General features: G+C 42.1%; 1 protein-coding gene across 1 annotated transcript in view; it reads left to right on the forward strand.

Moving 5' to 3' along the window:
- The window catches only part of LOC308392026 (polypeptide N-acetylgalactosaminyltransferase 18-like), a 188,852-nt gene extending 169,214 nt beyond the window's left edge, over positions 1 to 19,638 (forward strand). Inside the window, exons 10-11 of the mRNA XM_080874866.1 lie at positions 3,150 to 3,314; positions 15,575 to 19,638. Coding sequence (XP_080730992.1) covers positions 3,150 to 3,314; positions 15,575 to 15,721 — 312 coding nt within the window. The 3' untranslated portion in view covers positions 15,722 to 19,638. The remainder of the gene's footprint in view (positions 1 to 3,149; positions 3,315 to 15,574) is intronic.
- The last annotated feature ends 748 nt before the right edge of the window (positions 19,639 to 20,386 follow it).

The following is a 20,386-nucleotide window of genomic DNA, read 5'->3' on the forward strand; positions in this document are numbered from 1 at the left end:
TTCTAATAAGGGAAAGTGGCTAAAGGGCGTTTGTGGTTAGAAACCAGTCTGAGAAAAATCACCTGGCTTTAAATGGCCATCCACCTGTCACGCTGCTCTTGCACGAGTCATAATTCTTCTGGTTACCAATAGATGGCCTTTTCACTTGAAAATATAATATCTGACTGCATCCATGAATCATCTCTGAGGTCTTCCTCTTTTCCTCCTTCCTGGTAGCTCCAGCTTCACCATCCTTTCACCAACATATCCACTCTCCCTCCTCTGCACATCCAAACCATCTCGCCTTGCTTCTCAATCCCTAACCCTCGTCCCAAACTGCTCAAGCTGTCCCTCTCATGGACTCATTTCTAATCCTGTCCATCCTTCTCACTCGCAAGGAAAACCTTTACATTGTCAGCTCTGCCCCCTCCTGTCTTTTTGTCAGTGTCTCCAAACCCTACATCAAAGCAGCTCTTATTCTCTGATTGTGTCAAACGATCTGATCAAAGAGTCCCGCCCTGTCTCCCAGATATCTCCATGCTTCCACAGCTACATCATCTGGACCAGCTGCCTCTCCACTCCTCATTTTTATATATTTGATGTTTGTCACAAACAGTTTTTTAATGAATTCAAAATGATTTTCTTTCTTAAAATCTCATCTGCTGAAAGTAAACATTAAAGACTAAAAATAATCCCCCAGCTTTCTCCTGTCCACGCTTGTTACTGTGTGCATCTGTCAGGAGAGACTGCTGTGTGTCTACAGAAGCACCGTGCTAATCCTTCTGTTCCTGCTCTTCCATAGCTGTGACAGGCAGGAGAAAGTATTAAGGCCCCACCGTTGGAGACTGAGCATCAATCTACTGACGGATGCAAATGTAATCACTCTTATTAGTGCACGTGCACAGAAAAAAAACGAGCTTTCCCTCCGCAGCACAGACATGCACATGCACGCACACATCAGTGTGTGCCATTGTCTGTCTCGGGGAGTTTTTAAACAGCAGCTTAAAAGCCCTGTGGCTGGTTCACAGTGTGATAATGGCTCCTATCTAGAAATGTCCTGTTCCTGTAAGGCGGTCATCATTCTCATCAATTACCTCCTCTGAGCTCTCACACACTCCTGTGGAAACACATACACTGTGAGTCGGAGCGCTCAGCCGGTGTATCCGTTTGTTCTCAGCAGTGCCGCGTCTGTGCCTGCTATTCCACGGCTCCTTGATCTCAACTTTTTCCGCTTGTTTGGATTTCGTGTCGACCTTGATCCTTCTCATTTGCTTTACTCATGTCAAGTTGTCTGTGATTCTTTGTCTCATCTTTTTCTGTTCCGTCAGACTTGAAGGGGGGGGATGCATGCCTCGCTACACGGTTTGAATTTTCAACCTACTTAAGGTTTGTGTTTGATTTACCTCACTAGACATTTTGTGGGCTTCAGAACTGGACCAACTATTGCATTCATTACCATGTCCTCATGCTTTTGCATACCTGGAAAGGGAAAGAAAACTTCCTGAGCTAGTATTCAACTGGCACCTAATATCATCCCCTGACCTCTCTTCTCCTACCTTCCACTAAATATTTCCCCCTCTCTCCTTTCTGTTTTCTTCCTAATTAGTTCAGTTACAGGTGGCTTGTTTATTTTTCACAGCAGTAAAAGTGAAAATGTTGTTAAAAGACATGGAAAATGTTGCAGGTGAGAGTAAAAAAAAAACACTTAGTATTCAGAAATTAGCCTACTTACAGTCCTCCCTGCAGCTAACCTCTAATAACAGAAACCCTCAGTGAATACAGGCTACAGCAGAGCTGCTTCGTTATAAAACTGAGGTATATCTGCTGTCCTAGTTCAGTTTATTTCACAGAGAGGACAGAGCTCTGTTGATCAAGAAAAACATATTTATGCCCAAGATGCAATTTACTAAAAAAAAACAGAACCATCGGGTCATCGGGGATCTATTCTTGTTTTTCTGTTGTCTACAGAAAAACAAGAATTGCAATGAAATGATTAAATCCAGTTTTATAGCATGATAACAAATACTATATTACATTATTTATCACTATGATTTCCCCCTGCTTGGTACATATTAGAAATGGAAAAACTTACATCCCAACTGGGACCAAACACAAGCTACAGGAGTGAGCAGACAAAAGTGAATGATGGGAAAATCACACACAGTCATCACTTATGTAGAAATACTGATGTTTGTGTTAAAAATACTCTGATGAAGTATGGATTTAACTTCTTTGTTAAAGTAATAGTGAAAAAGGCCTCGAAGTAAAAACCGTCTCTTTGCAGGACGTTTCTACCAGCTGTTTTATTTAGAAGCTGACTGGACCTCATTATTATCACAACGCTCAGTCTTTTGCACAGCCCACTGTCATTGTTGCACTTTTCTATTGCACTGCCTTGTGTCTGTGTCGTTCTGTTCTGGCTGGTGTTGAACTGTCTTTGTTTTGCTTTTTTGCAATTTTTGCAAAGTTCTGCACACTTGCACTTGATGTGGTCCTGTGTCGATTGTCTGTTTTGTTTTTAATTTTCAGAAGAAGTGGAGTACAGTAAACATAGTACATCAAAAACAAAATATCCAGATATGGCCGACCTCGATTGTCTGTAGCGCTATGGTCTTGGAGGAACGTTGTCTCGCTGCACTGTGTACTGTACCACTGCACATGATGGGAATGACAATAAAGCCACTTGACTTGATTATTAATTATTTAAAAAGGGAACATATTCCAACTTAACTTCTATTCCTAATGAATGTACTCAGCCCAAATAACAAAAATGTGTTGAGGTCACGTTTTCAGGTTTTTCCACAGAATTCTGTAAGAGCAGAAGTCTTTATGCAAACACAGGTGTCGCCCCCTGGTGGCCATTCGAAAGAATATGAGCTTAACCCCTTAACACCTGCCTATCATATATGATGCATACATTCTTATGAGTATTTGAGACTTCTAAAGGCCAAAAGAAATAAGAAAAAACCTAAATAACTAATGATGTCGGTCTCCAGTGCGCTGCACTTTCAATACACCTTAAAGATACAGACAACTTTTATACTGTTCAGCTGGTCTGTCTTGATTTGTCAAACGTTTTATTACACTGTAGTCTAGTATTGCCATGACTGTTACTCTGAAGCTCCTACGGGTGTTTTGCCTCATCACTGCACGCCTCTGTTTCCCAGCAGAACGTGTACTACACCAGCTCCCAGCAGCTTCACCTGGGAGTGCTGAGCCCGACGATCGACGACGACGACAACAAGTGTCTGGTTGACGTGAACAGCAAACCCAGGCTTCTGGAGTGCAGCTACGGCACTACTAAGCACATGAAGCTCACCTGGACGTTCACTCAGGTGAGCTTTGAGCACGTATAAACAAAGATGGCCGACTGCAGCCAAACGAACGCTACGTGGTTGTAACAAACCCCAGATGTGCACGCGTTCTGCCCGTTTCAGGGGCATCCTCTGAATGTTTCCAGGCTTTGATCTCCTTCCTTTGCTTTTTTGATATTCTGTATGTTGCTGTAACTTCCTGCTGCTTTTTGTCTGCTGGACCAAATCTCTGTGGATCCTATGCTCTTTCTTTTTTATTCAATAATTGAGTGAGATTCGTGCTTCTTCCTCTCCACTTTGTCTCCGGCTCTTTAGAAGCACCCGTCCTGGTTTTGTTAGAGCACGGATCATTTTTCCTCTATTCTGTGCGATTTTAAAAGCACATCTACTTCCGTTGCATAATGAGCTTTCACACGTCCACAATTTCTGACTTTTAACAAGCCTCTTTTATTTTTATCTTCACACTTTTAATGTTGTCTTAAAATGTGACAGATAAGTAGAAGGAGCTGGATAATTAGTAAAAAGAAGACACTACCGCATTCACGCCGTTGGCATCTGGTCTGTGTGTGCATTTGTAAGCTTCGTCTGTGTGTACGTGGACTGTTTTCATCCCAAACATCAGACTGAAGGTGGGGCGTATTTATCCATCATTCAGACCCGTCCTTTCCTCGATTCTCATCCAGTCTTCTGAAAGGCACAGTACCACCTCACCATCCAGTTTCCTGACTATCTGTAGTTTTACTACCAGGCACTCTGGCAGGGGAATCAGCCCCTAATTAGCATCGGCCAGATTCAGAACTCTCACTCCCAACTTAAGTCAGAAGTCAAAGAGATGAAGCCCATTAGGCACAACCCCGTGGGGGGGGTTTCAAAAGAGAACTTGGATTTCTTCATAAAAAGTATGGTGGGGAAGTCAAATAAGGTCCCCAGAAATGTTAGGAAGTATAAAAACTTCAGAAGAGACGGAGAGGGCGAAACCTTAAACGTTCACTTCACCAGCTGATCACGTTTTTCAGGCCAGATTTTCCATCTCACTGAAAAAAGAGTTAAAAGTTAGCGTAACAACAACTGTTACATCGTCTGATCCTCTTTCCATTAGCAGTAATGCACTCATTTGTTTACCAGTGATGAACTGGATATGGATTTGCACCAGTAATGGCCTCATTAAGAGTCGATAATATATTTGCAACTATAATAATTCTCAGTCCCACAAAGTTGAATTGCATAAAGTTATACATTTCTTGTACAAACAAATTTGCAGAAGAGAAAAGAGCTTTCCAGTTATCCTTAAAAAGTAACTTCCTTCTCCTTATTTGCTCCAAATAGAGAAATTATTCTATTGTCATTTCTTATGGAGATTTTACACTGAAAAACAATAAGTAATGTATATGTAATTACACTGGATCAGTAGTCATTGTCAGAAAACACCAAGCACCACGTTTTAAATCCTGCAGTTCTTCTGGTGGCCTCGGTCACATCATCCTGGTTTCTAAACCATTTCAGCCTTTATGGTTAAATTTCCTCTTTATGAGCTAATCAGAAGCTCATAACTGGATGTTTCGATGTGTCCAAGTAGTTTGAGCTTCAGTTTTGATGAGTAAAATTCTACTTTTCAGGCTTTACTCGCCCCAATCAAATGGCCCCGCCCCTCCCTGAGCCTGGTTCTGCTGGAGATTTCTTCCTATTAAAAGGGAGTTTTTCCTTCCTGCTGTCGCCAGATCACTTGCTTATAGGGGGTCATATGATTGTTGGGTTTTCTCTGTTTTCTCTGTAGGGTCTTTACCTTACGATATAAAGTGCCCTGAGACAACTGTTGTTGTGATTTTGCTGCTGATTTTAAATTTACTTAATACTAATATATCTGTGTCTGTGGATTGCACTCATATAGTATATTGATATAATATGCTGTGAAGTTAGCAAGCTTTACCTGATGAGCTGCCTTTCTATTTCTATTTACTTTCTAAAAGGAGTAATCTGATTGTAATGAAACTTTGAAGCTTCAAAATATTCACAAACCTGGTATGTCCATCTTTTGTATACAGTCTCTGGATAAAGCATGAGATGTGTGTTTCTCTTCTCATAACTCCAGAAGTCATTCACAAAGTGACCAAATTTAACGCATCTGATAGGACAAAATGATACATAACACCATTTTACATCCAAAAGTAAAGTCTGGACAGACATGGATCTAAACCAACTGTACTAAATTCATGAAACTGAGACGCAGTAATTCTAATAACAGAACGATAGCCTTGTGCTACAGCTGGGAGTCAGATTAATAATAGATTGATTGTGTCTGAAAAATCAAAGCACTGAGCTACACTTAAAACAAAAAAAATCTCTATTGAGGTAGCCTCAAAGTTTGATCAAAGATTTGTCCCATGACACGTAGTCAGAAAGCTACTTGTTAGAAATATTATTTTATTGCAGCTTTAGCTTCGAGCCATAACACATGCATGTTTTAGCTGTTTTTAAAAAAGTAATTAGAAAAACATGAGCAACATGTGCAAGTTACTGAAGAAGGTGCCCATCATGATTTATGCTTATCAGCTCATGCTAGCAACCTAAGCTCAAGCTTGGATTATCCCACCATGTGTTTCACATCATTTTCATTTTCATGTTAGAAACCACACTGTTGTTCTCGCCTCAGGGTAGACACTAATGCCCATTAGCTTTCAAAGTGAACTAACAGCTGTGGTTTCAGGATGTTTTTATTAGCAAAGAGGCTGCTGACACTTAGTCAGCATCAGAGCAGCACAGATACACGTTTATATGCATTTGTTATGTATTTTTGGTCTCTGAAATTGACAGTGTTGTTGCAGGAAAAGCTTAAAGAGTGTAGATTGTGCAGCTGACAAAGGGCTCTGGTTTGTGAAGTCTCCCCTGCTCAGAAGTACATGTTTAGACAAAGAGTGAGCAAGAGGAGGTATACAGAGAATCTCACAAGTGAACAAGTGCAAAATGAAGAAAAGAGATGAAAGAAAGAGACGAGGCGGGGCGAGAAAATAAAAGGAAAGAACGGCAGAGGCTTGTGGCAATGCTGGAAAGAAGCGAGGCGATGAAGCGAAGCAGAGACGGAGGGAGGCAGCAATTCATGTGAAGCGGCCAGTCAGTATTTGTGAATTATTGATAAGTAGATCTTTTACAATATTGAACTGAGCTTAACCCCAAGGCAGCAGCCATCAATACAGTGAAACAGAGCAAGAAGGTCTGGAAGAAAATCAAAAACTTATGTCCAACAGCAGCCAGTGTTTTGTGATAAGGGTGAATTTTCTTACATCAGCTTTTTATTTTGTTGCTCTGCTTTTATTTGTCCCTTTATGGGCACCATTTACCTTAGGCTAACCCAGTAAAAAGTTTCATTTGGCAAAAGCTGAGCTGCTGGCCAACGTTCTTTAGGCTGACTGCACAGTAGAAGAGCAACACCAGAGCGTTTCATCAGGCGGGCGGGCGGGCCGCTCTGAGAGCTTCCTGAGCGAGGCTTGATCGCGTTCAGATGAAAGCGGAGACATCGAGAGAGTCGTTCTTAGAATCAGCCATCGTAAACTGTATCCATCCAAACTGAGAAGTGAACACAGGGCTGAAAATATGTACTAACAAACATAGTTGTCTTGATTAGTGTTTTCTGTCTGGCGCTCACTAATTTAGATCGTGGTGCATCTTTAGTGCAGAGTCGTACTGTTTAATCCAAACCTGTGAAAGATCTCAGTCATGTCGGATCATGTTCAGTTGATTACAGTCATTTATGACTCTGATGAGCAGCTCATTCTTTACTCTCTACAACAACAGCTGTAGTTTGGGTCACTAACATTTCACAAACTTTTCATTTAAAGGCTGTTTCTGGACTTATCTTATTGACATATTTGCAAAGTGGACCCACTAAGAATGCACTGTTATAAGTCATTTCTAGCCTCCTTGTCTGCTCTCTGTATATTAATGCTGATTCATAACAAAAAAATAAAGCATGTAAGGACCTCCAGTGCAGCTGTTCAGGTTTTCCAAGGGTCGCTCGCAACACTTGATCAGGAAACCCTTCTTATCATATCTATATATTCTCTCAGGTACACATTTCCTGTGCACAGGGAAACCCCTTTTCTTGTCATATTTAAGGCTGTGTGATTGTTGCAGTAAGTTGGGGGTCCAAACGCAGGACACATGAATAACACCAAGATGAGAAAACAAGACAGTGACTCCAGAATCCAGAAAACAAGAGGTTATACACGATCTGCAGCATGTAGCTATATGTGAATGTCTCAACAAAGCACAAGGGGACACTGAGACAATTCAAACAAAAGGTAATGAGGGAAGTGGGAGCAGCTGGGAAACAGCTGCAGACAACTAACCAAACGAGATGGGAAAGTAAATGGACTAGTTCTTATATAGCGCTTTTCCACTCTTCTGAGCACTCAAAGCGCTTTACACAACTTGTGCATTCACCCATTCGCACAAGCACAACTGACATTCACACACATTCATACTCCGATGGATGCATCGGAGAGCAATTTCGGGTTAGTATCTTGCCCAAGGATATTTGGCATGCAGACTAGGGGAAGCCGGGAATCGAACCACCAACCTTCCGATCAGTAGATGACCTGCTCTACCACCTGAGCTACACCTGAGCTCGGCGTAAGACACAGAGCACACTTACCAAAATCAAACGAGAGAGAAGTGACTGAAGATGATTAACGTGACGCAATTAAACAGGAGAACCAAAGACAAAAGACTAACACAAAGACAAGAGTGAAGGAAGGGAAAAGAAAGAAACGTGAACCTCAAAAGCTTCTCAAACCCAGAAGGAAATATAGACCTAATAGAAAGACCAATCATAGACCTACCAAAGGGACTATGACAGTTTTAGCATAGATTCTGTGTGTGAGGAAGAACCAAAACCTGCTAAACTCCACATGAGGAGGATGGTGGACTGTTACAGTGACTCTTTCACATTATCAGAATACTTAATAATCTCTGAGGAAATGATGAGATCACTCTCTGCCTCTGACATTTACTTGGTTACAAAGTTACGTTTCCATTTTCACGTCATTTACATGTATGAGCCCAGCAATGGTGCCGAACCACTCTAGCTTTCAGGCTCCCCTCATCACTTTCAGCTGTTGGGGACTCCTGTTGGGTCTGCTGGACTAACCTGCAAAAAACTGATACTAAGGGAGTATCTGATGCATCACAATGTGAAGCTGACCCGACCCGTTATATGCTGACAACGTATGTATTTAGGAGTTGGGTGTGAAAACAGGTCGAACCTTCTTGTTAGATAAGTGAAGCTGTTCCAACATGAGTGCAGAGAGACGGGGGTTTAAAATAATATTCTTTTTGTCACCGTGCAGTGACCATGGGAAGACCGTCCTGTTGTTCTCTCTGAAGGATGAGTCATGGCTCGCCGCATTAATAATGCATTGCATTCACTCGGAGTACAGAACCTTTGTATTTAAACATGAACGACACTATTATTTATCAGCCAGATTGCAAAGTCTCTTCAGAAAAGGTCCATCACCTTCTGTGTTTGAGGTAAACTTAAATCTATGTCCATACTACACTCCTCTGGCTAATTTTAAGAGGGGCAGGAGACTGTAAATGGTCATTAAGGTTGGAAGATGTCTTGGTTTTATCAAAGCTGTTTCACTGAAAACAGCAGCCTGCTCCCAGCTGAAAAGCTCATGTGCTTGGGATTGTCGAGGGTACAACAATAAACAGAAAGTGCCCGCCTGTGGGTGTAATGTTGTGAGTACTTTTAAAAAATCTTTTCTTATGTATATTTTTCTTGTCACAAAGAGACAGAATAATGTGCAGCTGTGGAAAAGAATGAATGAATCACAAAAGATGTGAGCTGAATGTTGGTGTAAACTAAATGTTAGCAGATGTCACAAAGCACTTTGAAGGCTATCACAGTTTCTATCAAAGAAAGCCCGCGAGGCTGTTTGTATCTGTAGATGATCCTGGATTTGTATCAAGCTGAGAGACTCTGGGATGTTTGCTGTTCTGCTCGTGTAAAAGTAAACTGGGTGTATTTTAGCATGAACAGACTCTAGCGCCTCACGCTTGCTGCCGCAGCATTCGGTGCTCTTTGTCTTCTCGGGGTGCTTTTACTCACCGCATCCTTCGAGGTGAATGATTTGATGATTGAGCATCTGGCTCTCAGACCGTCTGACTTGCCAGCCCAACCCCCTGACTGGCTGCTTGATAGCTTTCTGGCTGACTGGCTCTCTGACCGACTGATTAACTAGTGTTCCCGCCTTAATAGCAAGGAATCAATAGTGCGGTCCGACGCTGCACTCTGCAGAATCACAGGCAGGCTCGCTGCAGCATCGAGGACATGGTGCTGGATAAATGCCACATGTTTTTCTGTGCTTGTATATATGTGCCTGTGTCTGTGCATAGGGGAACATCAATGTGTGCGATTGTGTATATACACCGGCTCCGCTCCTGTACACTTAGTCTTAGCTGCAGAGTTAGCACATAGACTTTCTAAGTACATTTGCTGGAAGTGACTCAGGAGGTCAAACACTTAGACAGAGCCAATTGACTGGTTTTCAGCAGAGGAGGCAAGAATGATCATTGTGATTACTTTAATGGGGCACAAGCCTGCTTCTACTATACTATATACAGTAAAAGGCATCAAAGGAAGACTACTATGATTGCTTCCTCCTGCTATAACGTCCCATTAGCGGCCCACTGCAGAAGATGATGGAAACCTGAAAATGTCAATGCCACTCTGGCAGAGTACGTGCACTCTGTCTCACAGCAAAATGGCTTCATTTAGTCAGGCTTCAAACTGCTTTTAGTAACACTGCTTTTGATAGTTGGGCTTCTTTATCTGCAAGCCGCTTTACAACCCACATCCACCCCAATTCCTGCTTTCATCCTTTTACACCAATGCCTGCTCTGTGCTTGGATGAGGGGTGGGGGGTAGCATGTGTGAAGCTCCATGTGTTCCACAGTACACCTGCATCAATCTATATGGATTCTGCTTCACCTTTAACAAGATTGTTTTGAGTTGATGTCTGCTTACAAGTCTCACTCTTCCTTAAACACAACACTTCCTTCCTTATATATGTCTCCAAAAGTTGAATCTGTTCATCTGGACGTAGCGTTTTGTGGGAGAAACATTTCGTCATCATCAGGTGACGTCTTCAGTCTCAGCTGACTGCAGGTTTCAATCTTATAACCAGTACGTTTGCATAATGACTGAAACCAGCCCACTGAAGGAACAATGGGCTGGGAGGGCAGTTCCTTAATCTTAATTATGCAAATTCTCATGACCACTGATCAACAACCACTGATCAATGTCCATGAGTCCCATTCACAGAGAGTTGGGGAATGGCTGCAATCACAGCATTGTAAGATAGTGACAGATGTACCCTTAGGCCCCCTCCTCGATTGGTCTTTCCCTTTTCATGTAAATGGCCTCCTTGACTCCGCGCTCAAACCAGCGTTCCTCCCTGTCCAGGATGTTACATCCTCATCATTGAAAGAGTGTCCACTGGCCTGACGAGGTGGCTCTTCTGTGTTGTGCCATCCGCTTTCCCAGAGGTTGTTTGGTTTCCCTGATGTATAAATCCTGGCAATCCTCCTGCACTTAACAGCGTACACTGTGTTACTCTGTTTGTGTCGGGGGACCCGATCCTTGGGTTAAAAGCCACAGAGACCCGGTGTTTAGAAAAAATGCGTCTCAACTGCTCCGATACTCCTGACACATATGGGATCACTGCAGGTGGGCAGCGGTTGTCCTTCTCTCCTGGATCGGCTGGAGCTTTCTTTAGGTGCCTTTCCAGCTTTGACAAAAGTCCAGCTGGGATAACCACATTTACTCAGGGCCTTCTTGATGTGATGTTCTTCTGCCTCCCTGGCCGCTGTATCAGTGGGGATGGTGTTCGCTCTGTGTTGTAGCATCCTGATGACACTCAGTTTGTGCTCCAGTGGATGATGAGAGTCAAACCTTAGATACTGATCCGTATGTGTAGGTTTACCTGCAGTCAGCTGAGACTACGTCCAGATGAACAAAATCAACTTTTGGAGATTTACTTTCCTGGATGATTGAGAATGCATCAAGAAGTTCTGTATATATAGAGAAAATGTGTTACCATTATTATTAAAAACTCATCTGACCGTGGCTCAGGGGGTTGGGAAGCTCATCTGTAACCAGAAGGTCGCCGGGTCGATCCCCCTGCTCTCTCTGTCCTGGCCGTTGTGTCCTTGGGCAAGACACTTTACCCTACTGCCTACTGGTGTTGGCCAGAGGGGCCGATGGCGCGATATGGCAGCCTGGCTTCTGTCAGTCTGCCCCAGGGCAGCTGTGGCTACAACTGTAGCTGCCTCCACCAGTGTGTGAATGTGAGAGTGAGTGAATAGTGGCATTGTAAAGCGCTTTGGGTGCCTTGAAAAGCGCTATATAAATCCAATCCATTATTAATATTATTATTGTTACTCCATTTATGAGTGTGGAAAGGTAGGGAGGTGACAGAACAGAGCCATACAAGCAAATATAAAACTGTAGCTTGAAAGAACAATCTTCTTCAGACTCGATTCTGACTGAATTTCACTAATTTACTTGTTTTGTTTTGCTGGGTTTTTCGCTAACAACACTGTGCTGTCAAATATTGATCCTGTCAAATGGTGACGACGGTATCATGGTGTTGCCATGTAGTTAGTGTTGTGTTTGACTGCCAATCTCATGATCTTGTACAATTTGACACACCTCAGGTCTGAAAAATGGCATCTTGAGAGCCACACTTCCTCTGAGCCCATTCCTGATGAGGCTTCAGTGAACAGTAGATGAATCAGCTCCCGGTTTCTCTATCAGGTCCCGTTTCTTAACAACGTGACCTTCAGATGCTCTTCATCTGTTGTAGAGTTTTTTAGGTCTGTCATTTCTCTGTTTGTCTTCCTCTTGTTGTTTTTCTACAGTTTGTGGAAACTCTGCACACCGTGTGAGATATCCCAAGGTTGCAGCTAATAAGTCTTTGGAAATCGCCTTATTGTTTAAAAGAAAACTTTTTTATTTCTGTCAAACTGAAATATTTGTGGCATTTTTCATAGATTCAAGTGAAGAAATGGGAACAAATATGTTTTTCTTTTGACAGCTTTCTAGAGACAAAGTACCAGCGATAAAGATAAAATTTCATTGTTTCTTTGCCAATTTGTCTGTTATGTAGAGATACAATTCAGTTTCTCCCTTTAGTTCAGTGCCTTTTGTTATGCTTTGTCCTGTGAAAATGGTCAGTCTGGCTTCTTTAAAGCAAAATGAAAAGAAATGAGGGATGGCTCGTAGCGTATTTCCTGGATGAAGCTATTATCTACTCCTGGGTTTGGAAGTGCTAACACTTCAGAAGGATGTCCCTTTTAATCTCCAACGAGGCTCCTATTTGTGTTGCCCTTTATTACAGCCTCTGAGTCAAATTGCAACCTTCATGCCCTCCAAAAGAAAAATCCTCTGCTTAAATATGAATTTGAAAATATATCAGTTTGGACAAAAAAGGATCCAAATGCAGCTCTGAAGCAGATGAAGGTCCTAAATCTGAATCTTTAAACTGCAGCCAAGTAACAATGAGAACATGAATATAGAAAGATGAAGGCAAAAGACACAGAAGGTTTTTACATCCAGGAAGGAAAGCTGGAAAAAATGCTCACAGTGCAGGACACGAGACCTGAGCTCAGTTACAGGTCTGTAAAGGGCATAAAGGGAAGAAATATTTTTTAAAAATTCAAATCTGATACAAGATCAGCAAGTGCGATATAAGACTCGGGTGGCCGGTTTTAGGGTTAGCTCGAAGTAATCTGTGCAAAAACATTTTCTCTTAAGAGCATCAGAGGTTTTTTCTCACCTGTGCATCAGAAATGTTGACACCACAGTTATTATAGTTTTGTAGTTTCTCGTTTTCTCGTCTTTTTTTGCATCAGTTAGTTTCCAGAGTGAATTTTCTTACTTCAGTTCAGTTTTTATTGTTTGAAAATGTTCGTCTCACAGCCACTTTAACCAAGCTAACAGACGCTAAAGCTAAGAATATTTTCACTAAACATTTTTTATTTTAGGTCATTTTTTTTTACATTTGTGAAATAATTTTAGTTCAAAAGTATCGTTTTTATTTCTGTTGTAATTAAATAAAATGTATTTTCACATCTAGTTTTAGTTTTTTAGTTCAGTTTTAGTTAACTATAATAACCTTGGTTTCTACTGTTTTCCACATTGGTGGTTGGCCCTTGTTACATCTAAGTTTTGCCCTGGGGTAGGTGAGGTTTGCAGCATGTATTATAATGCCAAAAACTAAAAAGGTAATAAGTGAGTTCGTCTATCATGACCCTGAAACTCCAGGGTTTAAACGGACTCACTAAGCTTTCAGGCCTTGTGTTTTAAATATAACAATAAGAAACCAAACAGGAACCCAGAAGGACTTCAGAAAGCACGTTAGTCGATTTCGAGGAATGTGTGTCGTCTCTGGGTGCAGGTGAAGGAAAATGCAAAACACAACGCATTAGTCAGTAAAGAAGCAGTAATGCAGTCACACTTTAAGCATAATAAACAGGCTTAGCGAACACAATAAAGTTCTTGTTAAAGAGGTTTATTCTTTATATTCTTTCTTGCATAAAGGTGCTCTTAGAAAGTGTGCTTTGGAACACTTTTTCTCCTTTTTGGCTGTGAAAATATTGCACATACTTACCTTGAGCTTCAATAAGAAGCCCTCGAGTATTCCGAGTGTATAATGGGACACATCCAGCTACGGTGATCAGCCTGGGGTCAGCGTAAGGTCAGGTTCAAATCTCAGAGACAGATGGAGCTCCACGTTTCTGTCCCGCTCTCTGCATGAATGCATGTTTATGACAGGTCATATATGTGCATGTATGCTTTGGTCACTCTTACGTGTCAGCAGCTTGGGTTTTGTGGGTGAACAGCTCTGTGCCTGAGCAGCTGTGCACAGAGAAAAGCAAGCAGAGAGAATCGATACTTTTTCAGTGAGCTGAGAGCTGAGAGAAGAGCACTGTGTTAGCGCCGTGCACAGGTCCGCTTTTTTGTTGTGTTTCTAATGTAGTCAGGCATTCGAGAACAGCATGCAGGGTTAGCGGTGTGTTTAGGAACACGAAAACACTGCTGTACAGTCAGCTCTGTCCTCAGGCTGATGGCTGTTCCTTTGTGCTTGTGCATGTAATGCTGGGAGGTGTAGAGCATATTGATTTCAAAGCAGCGCTGGTTCAGTCTCCGCTCTCACTGCGCTCGGGCTCATTAAAACATATTACTGTTGTTTGCCACATAACTAAGGACCTACTTTTAGGTGCCAGCGCATTGTTCAAGGAATGGAGAGGCAGCAGCCCAGCGTGCATTCAGACAGTGAAGCAAGCCTCTTATTGAAAATGACATTGTTGTGAAGCGACGTGCACACAGACAGACACACACAAGCTTTTTGTGTCCCCCTCTCTCAGGTCAGTTCCCTTCAGTCAGCTTTACTGGCACAGATGTCACAGGAGCAGCATTGCCAAAACATCTAAATAACTGTTAATTGAATGGTAAAATACTCACTATGTAATAAACATCAATCACCTGTGGAGGCTGAATTTATAATAATGAAATATTAGCTTCATTGCATAATTACCATAGCACCAAATGTTTAAATATTACTGGACATTAGTTGACCGTACATACACAAAATACTACTACAGACCATCTGTGTGTGGTGTGTTCGGTAACTAATACGGTTCTAATAAGGCGTCAGTCTGGACTCTCACGCTACAGTCTTAAAGCGGCAAAAGTCCAAAGCCAAGGTCAAAATATGCTTGAGATACCTGACAGCTCTGCTGTAAACTGCCTCATACGTTTTATGGCAGACGTGTTGTAAACGTTGCAGAGACTCGGTTTCATTTGAAAAGTTGCTTCCTGTTTCTCCATGAATATGGAGATTGTTGCTCTGCTTTTGAGGATGGTGCACTTAATATATGTGTATGTTGGTGTATCAAACCACCAAGCTTCCGATCAGTAGATGACCTGCTGTACCTCCTGAGCTAAAGCCACCCTGTCTACATACATAGATATATCTATATACAGTATAGCCAATAGTCTATAATAGCCAGGCTATAATGCTGAAATTGTGCATTTTTACCATTGGAATCTATAGGAATTGACTTGAGTGGCCATTAGAGCAACTGCAGTTTTTGACACTCGTGCGCGTTGCTCTTCAGCCATGGAGGTTACTGCTCGTCCAAAAACACCAGTAGAACGTCACACCCGTCCTGCCTGTATGCTGAGATATTCCTCACCTCATTTGTCTCTGTCTCTCCAGGGTGGTCCCATCCAAAACATGGAGTCGCAGCGCTGTCTGGAGCTGGTGGAGAGCCGACAGTCAGAGTTCAGTTTCCAGCTGGCAATTCAGGACTGCACGGATCAGAAATGGACCATCACCAACATACTGACTGTCCTGCCACAGTGAACGTAGTGACACCAGTCAGACATTAGGAGACCTTTCATGTGATGGACTGGTCTAACTGAGGAAGTCTGCCACTTCACACCGAAAAACCAAACTGACCCAAAGCCAGGATGGACCATCATAGAGGTCTGGTCCACAAATGATAGTCCAGTTAGAGATGGACTAACACACTGACCTCAGCATCAAACTAAGCTCTCAAAAAGTTAGTTTCAGTACTGGACTTATTTTTAAGGAGAATCTGCATAGAAGCAGATGTGCTCCAATCAGACACGGACCATTAGTAACCTAATAACCATTTTATACCAATGACCTGGGAGAAGAGACACTCACAGATGGAGCCGGAGCTCTTAAAACTCCCCACTCTGCGATGGAAATGAGAAATATAGCCACTTGTTCCGGGAGACAGGCTCATGAAATCATGTAAGCAGTCTGGTTATTGCAGGAGCGGGCCTGTGATGTATTCTGGCTCCCAGTCGGTAGTTTAAGTTCAGGCCTGAGCTGCCACAGCCTCATCACACAATCTCAAAACAAATTGAGTGAGCGCGGTTCAATATGTTTGCGTGCAGACGGACAGATGCGAGGTGAGCGTATTGTTGCAAAGCAGCTGGCGTGTTGCTCACGTTTGATTTTTAGGGCAGGTTTTAAATCGTTACCATCACCGCTCGACTGGAGCGGAGCGACCGAGCAGGTGCTATAGATTTCCTGATGTCACTAAAAAGGAGCTGGTCTAATGAAGAATACCACAGAGTGATTTAAACTGGCACTGTGATAGAAACACCGTCACTCAGGGGTTTCAGAGTGTGTTTTGGGATTAAATGGTTTACAGACAGAACCGCCAATCATTCTGGCGTGTGTGTACACTTCTAAACAGAAATCTGGAAACACCTGCCAGGACAAAAGACTTCGTGATGTGGAGAAGATGGAGCTTCCACGGCATCCGTCCACTGACACCTGGAGCAGTGTGCTGCAGTGTGCACGATTTTAGAAATGCTGAATTATCTCTGCAGAAAAACAACAACTAACTCTTAGATTTCCTCACTATTTAAAATTTAAGTTTTTCTTTTAACTTTATCTCAAAAATCATGTTTCAAAGCCCTCTCAACACTCAGAAATATAACGTGAGTGCAAAGATAATCCAGTTGGATCAAAAACCTACAGATGTCGTGTTGGTTGCCCACAGGTGGCTGTGTATCAGATGCTTTGCTTTGACTTTAATAGATACCTGCAGTATCCCTCAGCATATGGAAAAAGTGGGAATGATGTGCACATTTGCCCTTTCAGAACCAGACTTTTTGTTAATATGGTGGGGGGTTTGTTATAAACCAACCCTGCTCACGTTGGCCCAGCTCGGTGTCTGACTACAGTTTTCATCCTCACATTGTCTGGCTGCATCTGTGCTGTCTGTAAATTACTAACTGCTCCCATCAGCTTTTTCTCATTGACCTTATAAAGGATGCCTCTCCAACGCGTTTGAAGAGAGTAATCACACAATGCAACCTTAGAGCAGCAGAAGACGTGGCCACAGCGCTCTCCTCGACGGCTCTGGCTTTTAAGAGCTTACAGCAGAGACGCAGTGATGAGAGCGCTCAGTCCATCATGGTGACTGCTGAGGTCAGTACAGGTCAAAGTCACACCTAAACTAAGAATTTGTTAGGGTGGCCCAAACCTTGGCTAAATATTCAGAAGAATTAAATACCACAGAACGTGTACTAAACCTGATTTCAGGTCCGTAGTTTATCACAGCATGTCGGCAATACTCCTACACGGTCCTCAGAAGATGTCTAATCAAGAAAAATTATTGAAAATGCCTGCGTAGGTGTAGCATAAAGGTGCAGAACCTCAGATATTTATTATCCTATTTCAGACACTTCCTCCTTTTTCAATTTTAAACTTTTCAACAAGAAACGCGGCGTTCTTTTCCCTGGATTTAGAGGTCACTGCTGCCCGCTCGTTGAGTGCCACGTGAATGAAAATTTAACCTTGGATGGTTGTTCATTCAGAATACACATATACATATACAGTATCTTAAAAAGCAACATGTAAAATATCATAGGTTACACTTAAACAGCTGTTTTTTAGACAGGAGCGACTGTAGTTTTTAGGAATCTTCCCCACAGTCAGTGTGGATAATCACCTTTATTGTTTGCTGTCAAAGTTTCACGTAGCCTAAAAGCTCAAAGCTGGTTTACAGAAGGTTTGTCCTGAACATTGAAACAACTAATGCCAGAAGACCGAGAGCCATTCACTATGATTCAAAACAAACAGGTCATTAAACCACCAAAAAGTGCTTTAAAGACAGATTAGCAACACAACCTACACCTTCCTTAAACAGGTGTTAAAAGTTCCCCGTTTCCACAACCAGCGTTGAATTTTAAACTGATCTCATCAAGGAAAACAGTTTTTCAGATGATTCAATGCAGCTTTAAAGTGGACTGAAAGTGGCCCAACCCAAACCCTCCACGATGGCTCACGAAGGAAAATCAGCGGCTGGCATGACCTCAGCATCCAGGTGAAGGAAGGAAACAAAACAAAATTACACAGCATCAACATCTGTAAGGAAGGAGACCGCATCCATAGCATTGCTACAAACTGCAGCTGCAACTTTCTGACGTGATCAGATGTTTAGGGGATTAGCGACACCCGAGAGGAAGACCTCGGTGTCTCTTTGAAAGAATTAGCAGTTCACTAAAATGGGAGCAAGCACGACAATCCATCCTCCACCACCTACTCGCTGCAGTGAGGTCTTTCTGCACGTCTGTGTGGGCTTTTCAAAGGTATCCTGAAGGGTGTGTACTCATCACAAACGAGTTATGTGCAGAATTAATGCAGAATCACAAAAAGTAACTGAACAGATGGAAATCTAGATAGTGGACAAGTTTCTGAAGGGGGAACTTTTTTCCCTTGAAAATTCTCCAACAGGAAGCAAAATCAATACAAACACTGGTGTGTGTGTGTGTGTGTGTGTGTGTGTGTGTGTGTGTGTGTGTGTGTGTGTGTGTGTGTGTGTGTGTGTGTGTGTGTGTGTGTGTGCGCGCTTAATGTTGTTCTGTTTTGTTCTTTAAAGATGTAATTCCCTGAAAGCTTTGCATCATAGGTATACAACATGTAATATTAATAAGAACAAAGGGAACCGGGAGCAGGTGGCTTTCTCTCGACACCTATTGTGTGTACAGCTAAACGATGCTTGCAACAACTTGTACCAACAAAGAAGAGTATCCTTCCCTCACCCTTAGGAGGAAACTGGCACCCACATACGCGTAGTTAATCAGCACAGCAGATGCTGCTCTGACTTACAGAGAGTCATTTGTGCTTCAACTCTAAGCATAGGAAGAAGTAGATTGATTGTCACATGGCAAAAATCAGGTCTGCACTGACTTGTGGCACAAATGTAACTCCATACATGTGAGGGTATTTTCTATTTTCTTTACATTAGAGTACATGAACCTTTGCTGATTGGATATGTGTGTTTACTTCTGCTGAATCATGTGCAGCGTTTACAGATCTCTGAAATTTACACTGTTGTGAAGCTTTTAATCAAATATAAGTGCATTGCAGTCAATCTCCCAATCATTCAACGCTGTCTAAAGACGATGAAGTCGAATTGTTAATCTGGCTGTTGTGTATTCAGATCTTTTGTTTTCAGCCGGAGCTTGCTGACGTGTCAGTAATGCGTTTCGCGGCGCTGGTAACTCGTGGAGGACTGGAGCTGCTCATCTTCTATCAGCTACTGTGTAGCATCGGTTACCAAACCTTCTGTTGATCTTTTGTTTTCGTTGTGGCTCAGGTTTGTAGATCCTGAAATTTTCAAAGTATCTCAATTTTTGGGAAGCTGTTACTATATCGAGTCATGAAAAATGTCCAAGCTATTTTGTTAGTGTATTTAAAGCAGATATTTATAATTACCAAAAATTAAAAAAATATTCATGGCTAAACTTGTACTGTGTGATTTTTTTCTTTGTTTTTTTGTGATGGATATTGATCACTAAACACTGTTGAGCTAATATTATTTGATTCATAAAGGTCTAAATAAAAATTGTTCTTTTATTCTTAATCTGTGTGTAAACACCATGAATAAGGAACCGTGACATAAAGTCTTCTTTTCAGAAGAATGGAAAACTGTTCAGTGGATTCAGCACGCTGTTCTGAGGATGTACAACCCAGATTCCAATGTTGGGACGTCGTGCGAAACATGAATAAAAACAGAATACAATGATTTGCAAATCCTTTTCAACCTATATTCAATTGAATACACTACAAAGACAATATGGCTAATGTTCAAACTGATCAGATTTATTGTTGTTTTGCAAATTTTCACTCATTTTGAATTTGATGCCTGCAACACTGCTGGGACAGGGGCATGGTGCGGATGGTCCTTTTCCTCTTTGCCACAAGATTTGTGGACTCGTCAGGCCACAGCACACTTTTCCACTTTACGTCAGTCTGTGTCAGCTGAGCTCAGGCCCAGAGAAGCCAGCAGCATTTCTGGGTGTTGTTGATATATGGCTTTCGCTTCGCATGGTAGAGTTTTAACTTGCACTTGTAGATGTAGCGATGAACTGTGTTAACTGAGCCCGCATAGTAATAGCTTTACAGAATGATGTTGGTTTTTAATGCAGTGCCAAATGAGGGATCGAGGGTCATGGGCATCCAGTGTTCTTATTCGGCCTT

Source organism: Rhamphochromis sp. 'chilingali', assembly GCF_963969265.1.
Source record: "Rhamphochromis sp. 'chilingali' genome assembly, chromosome: 2".
In the NCBI taxonomy this organism is placed as follows: domain Eukaryota; kingdom Metazoa; phylum Chordata; class Actinopteri; order Cichliformes; family Cichlidae; genus Rhamphochromis; species Rhamphochromis sp. 'chilingali'.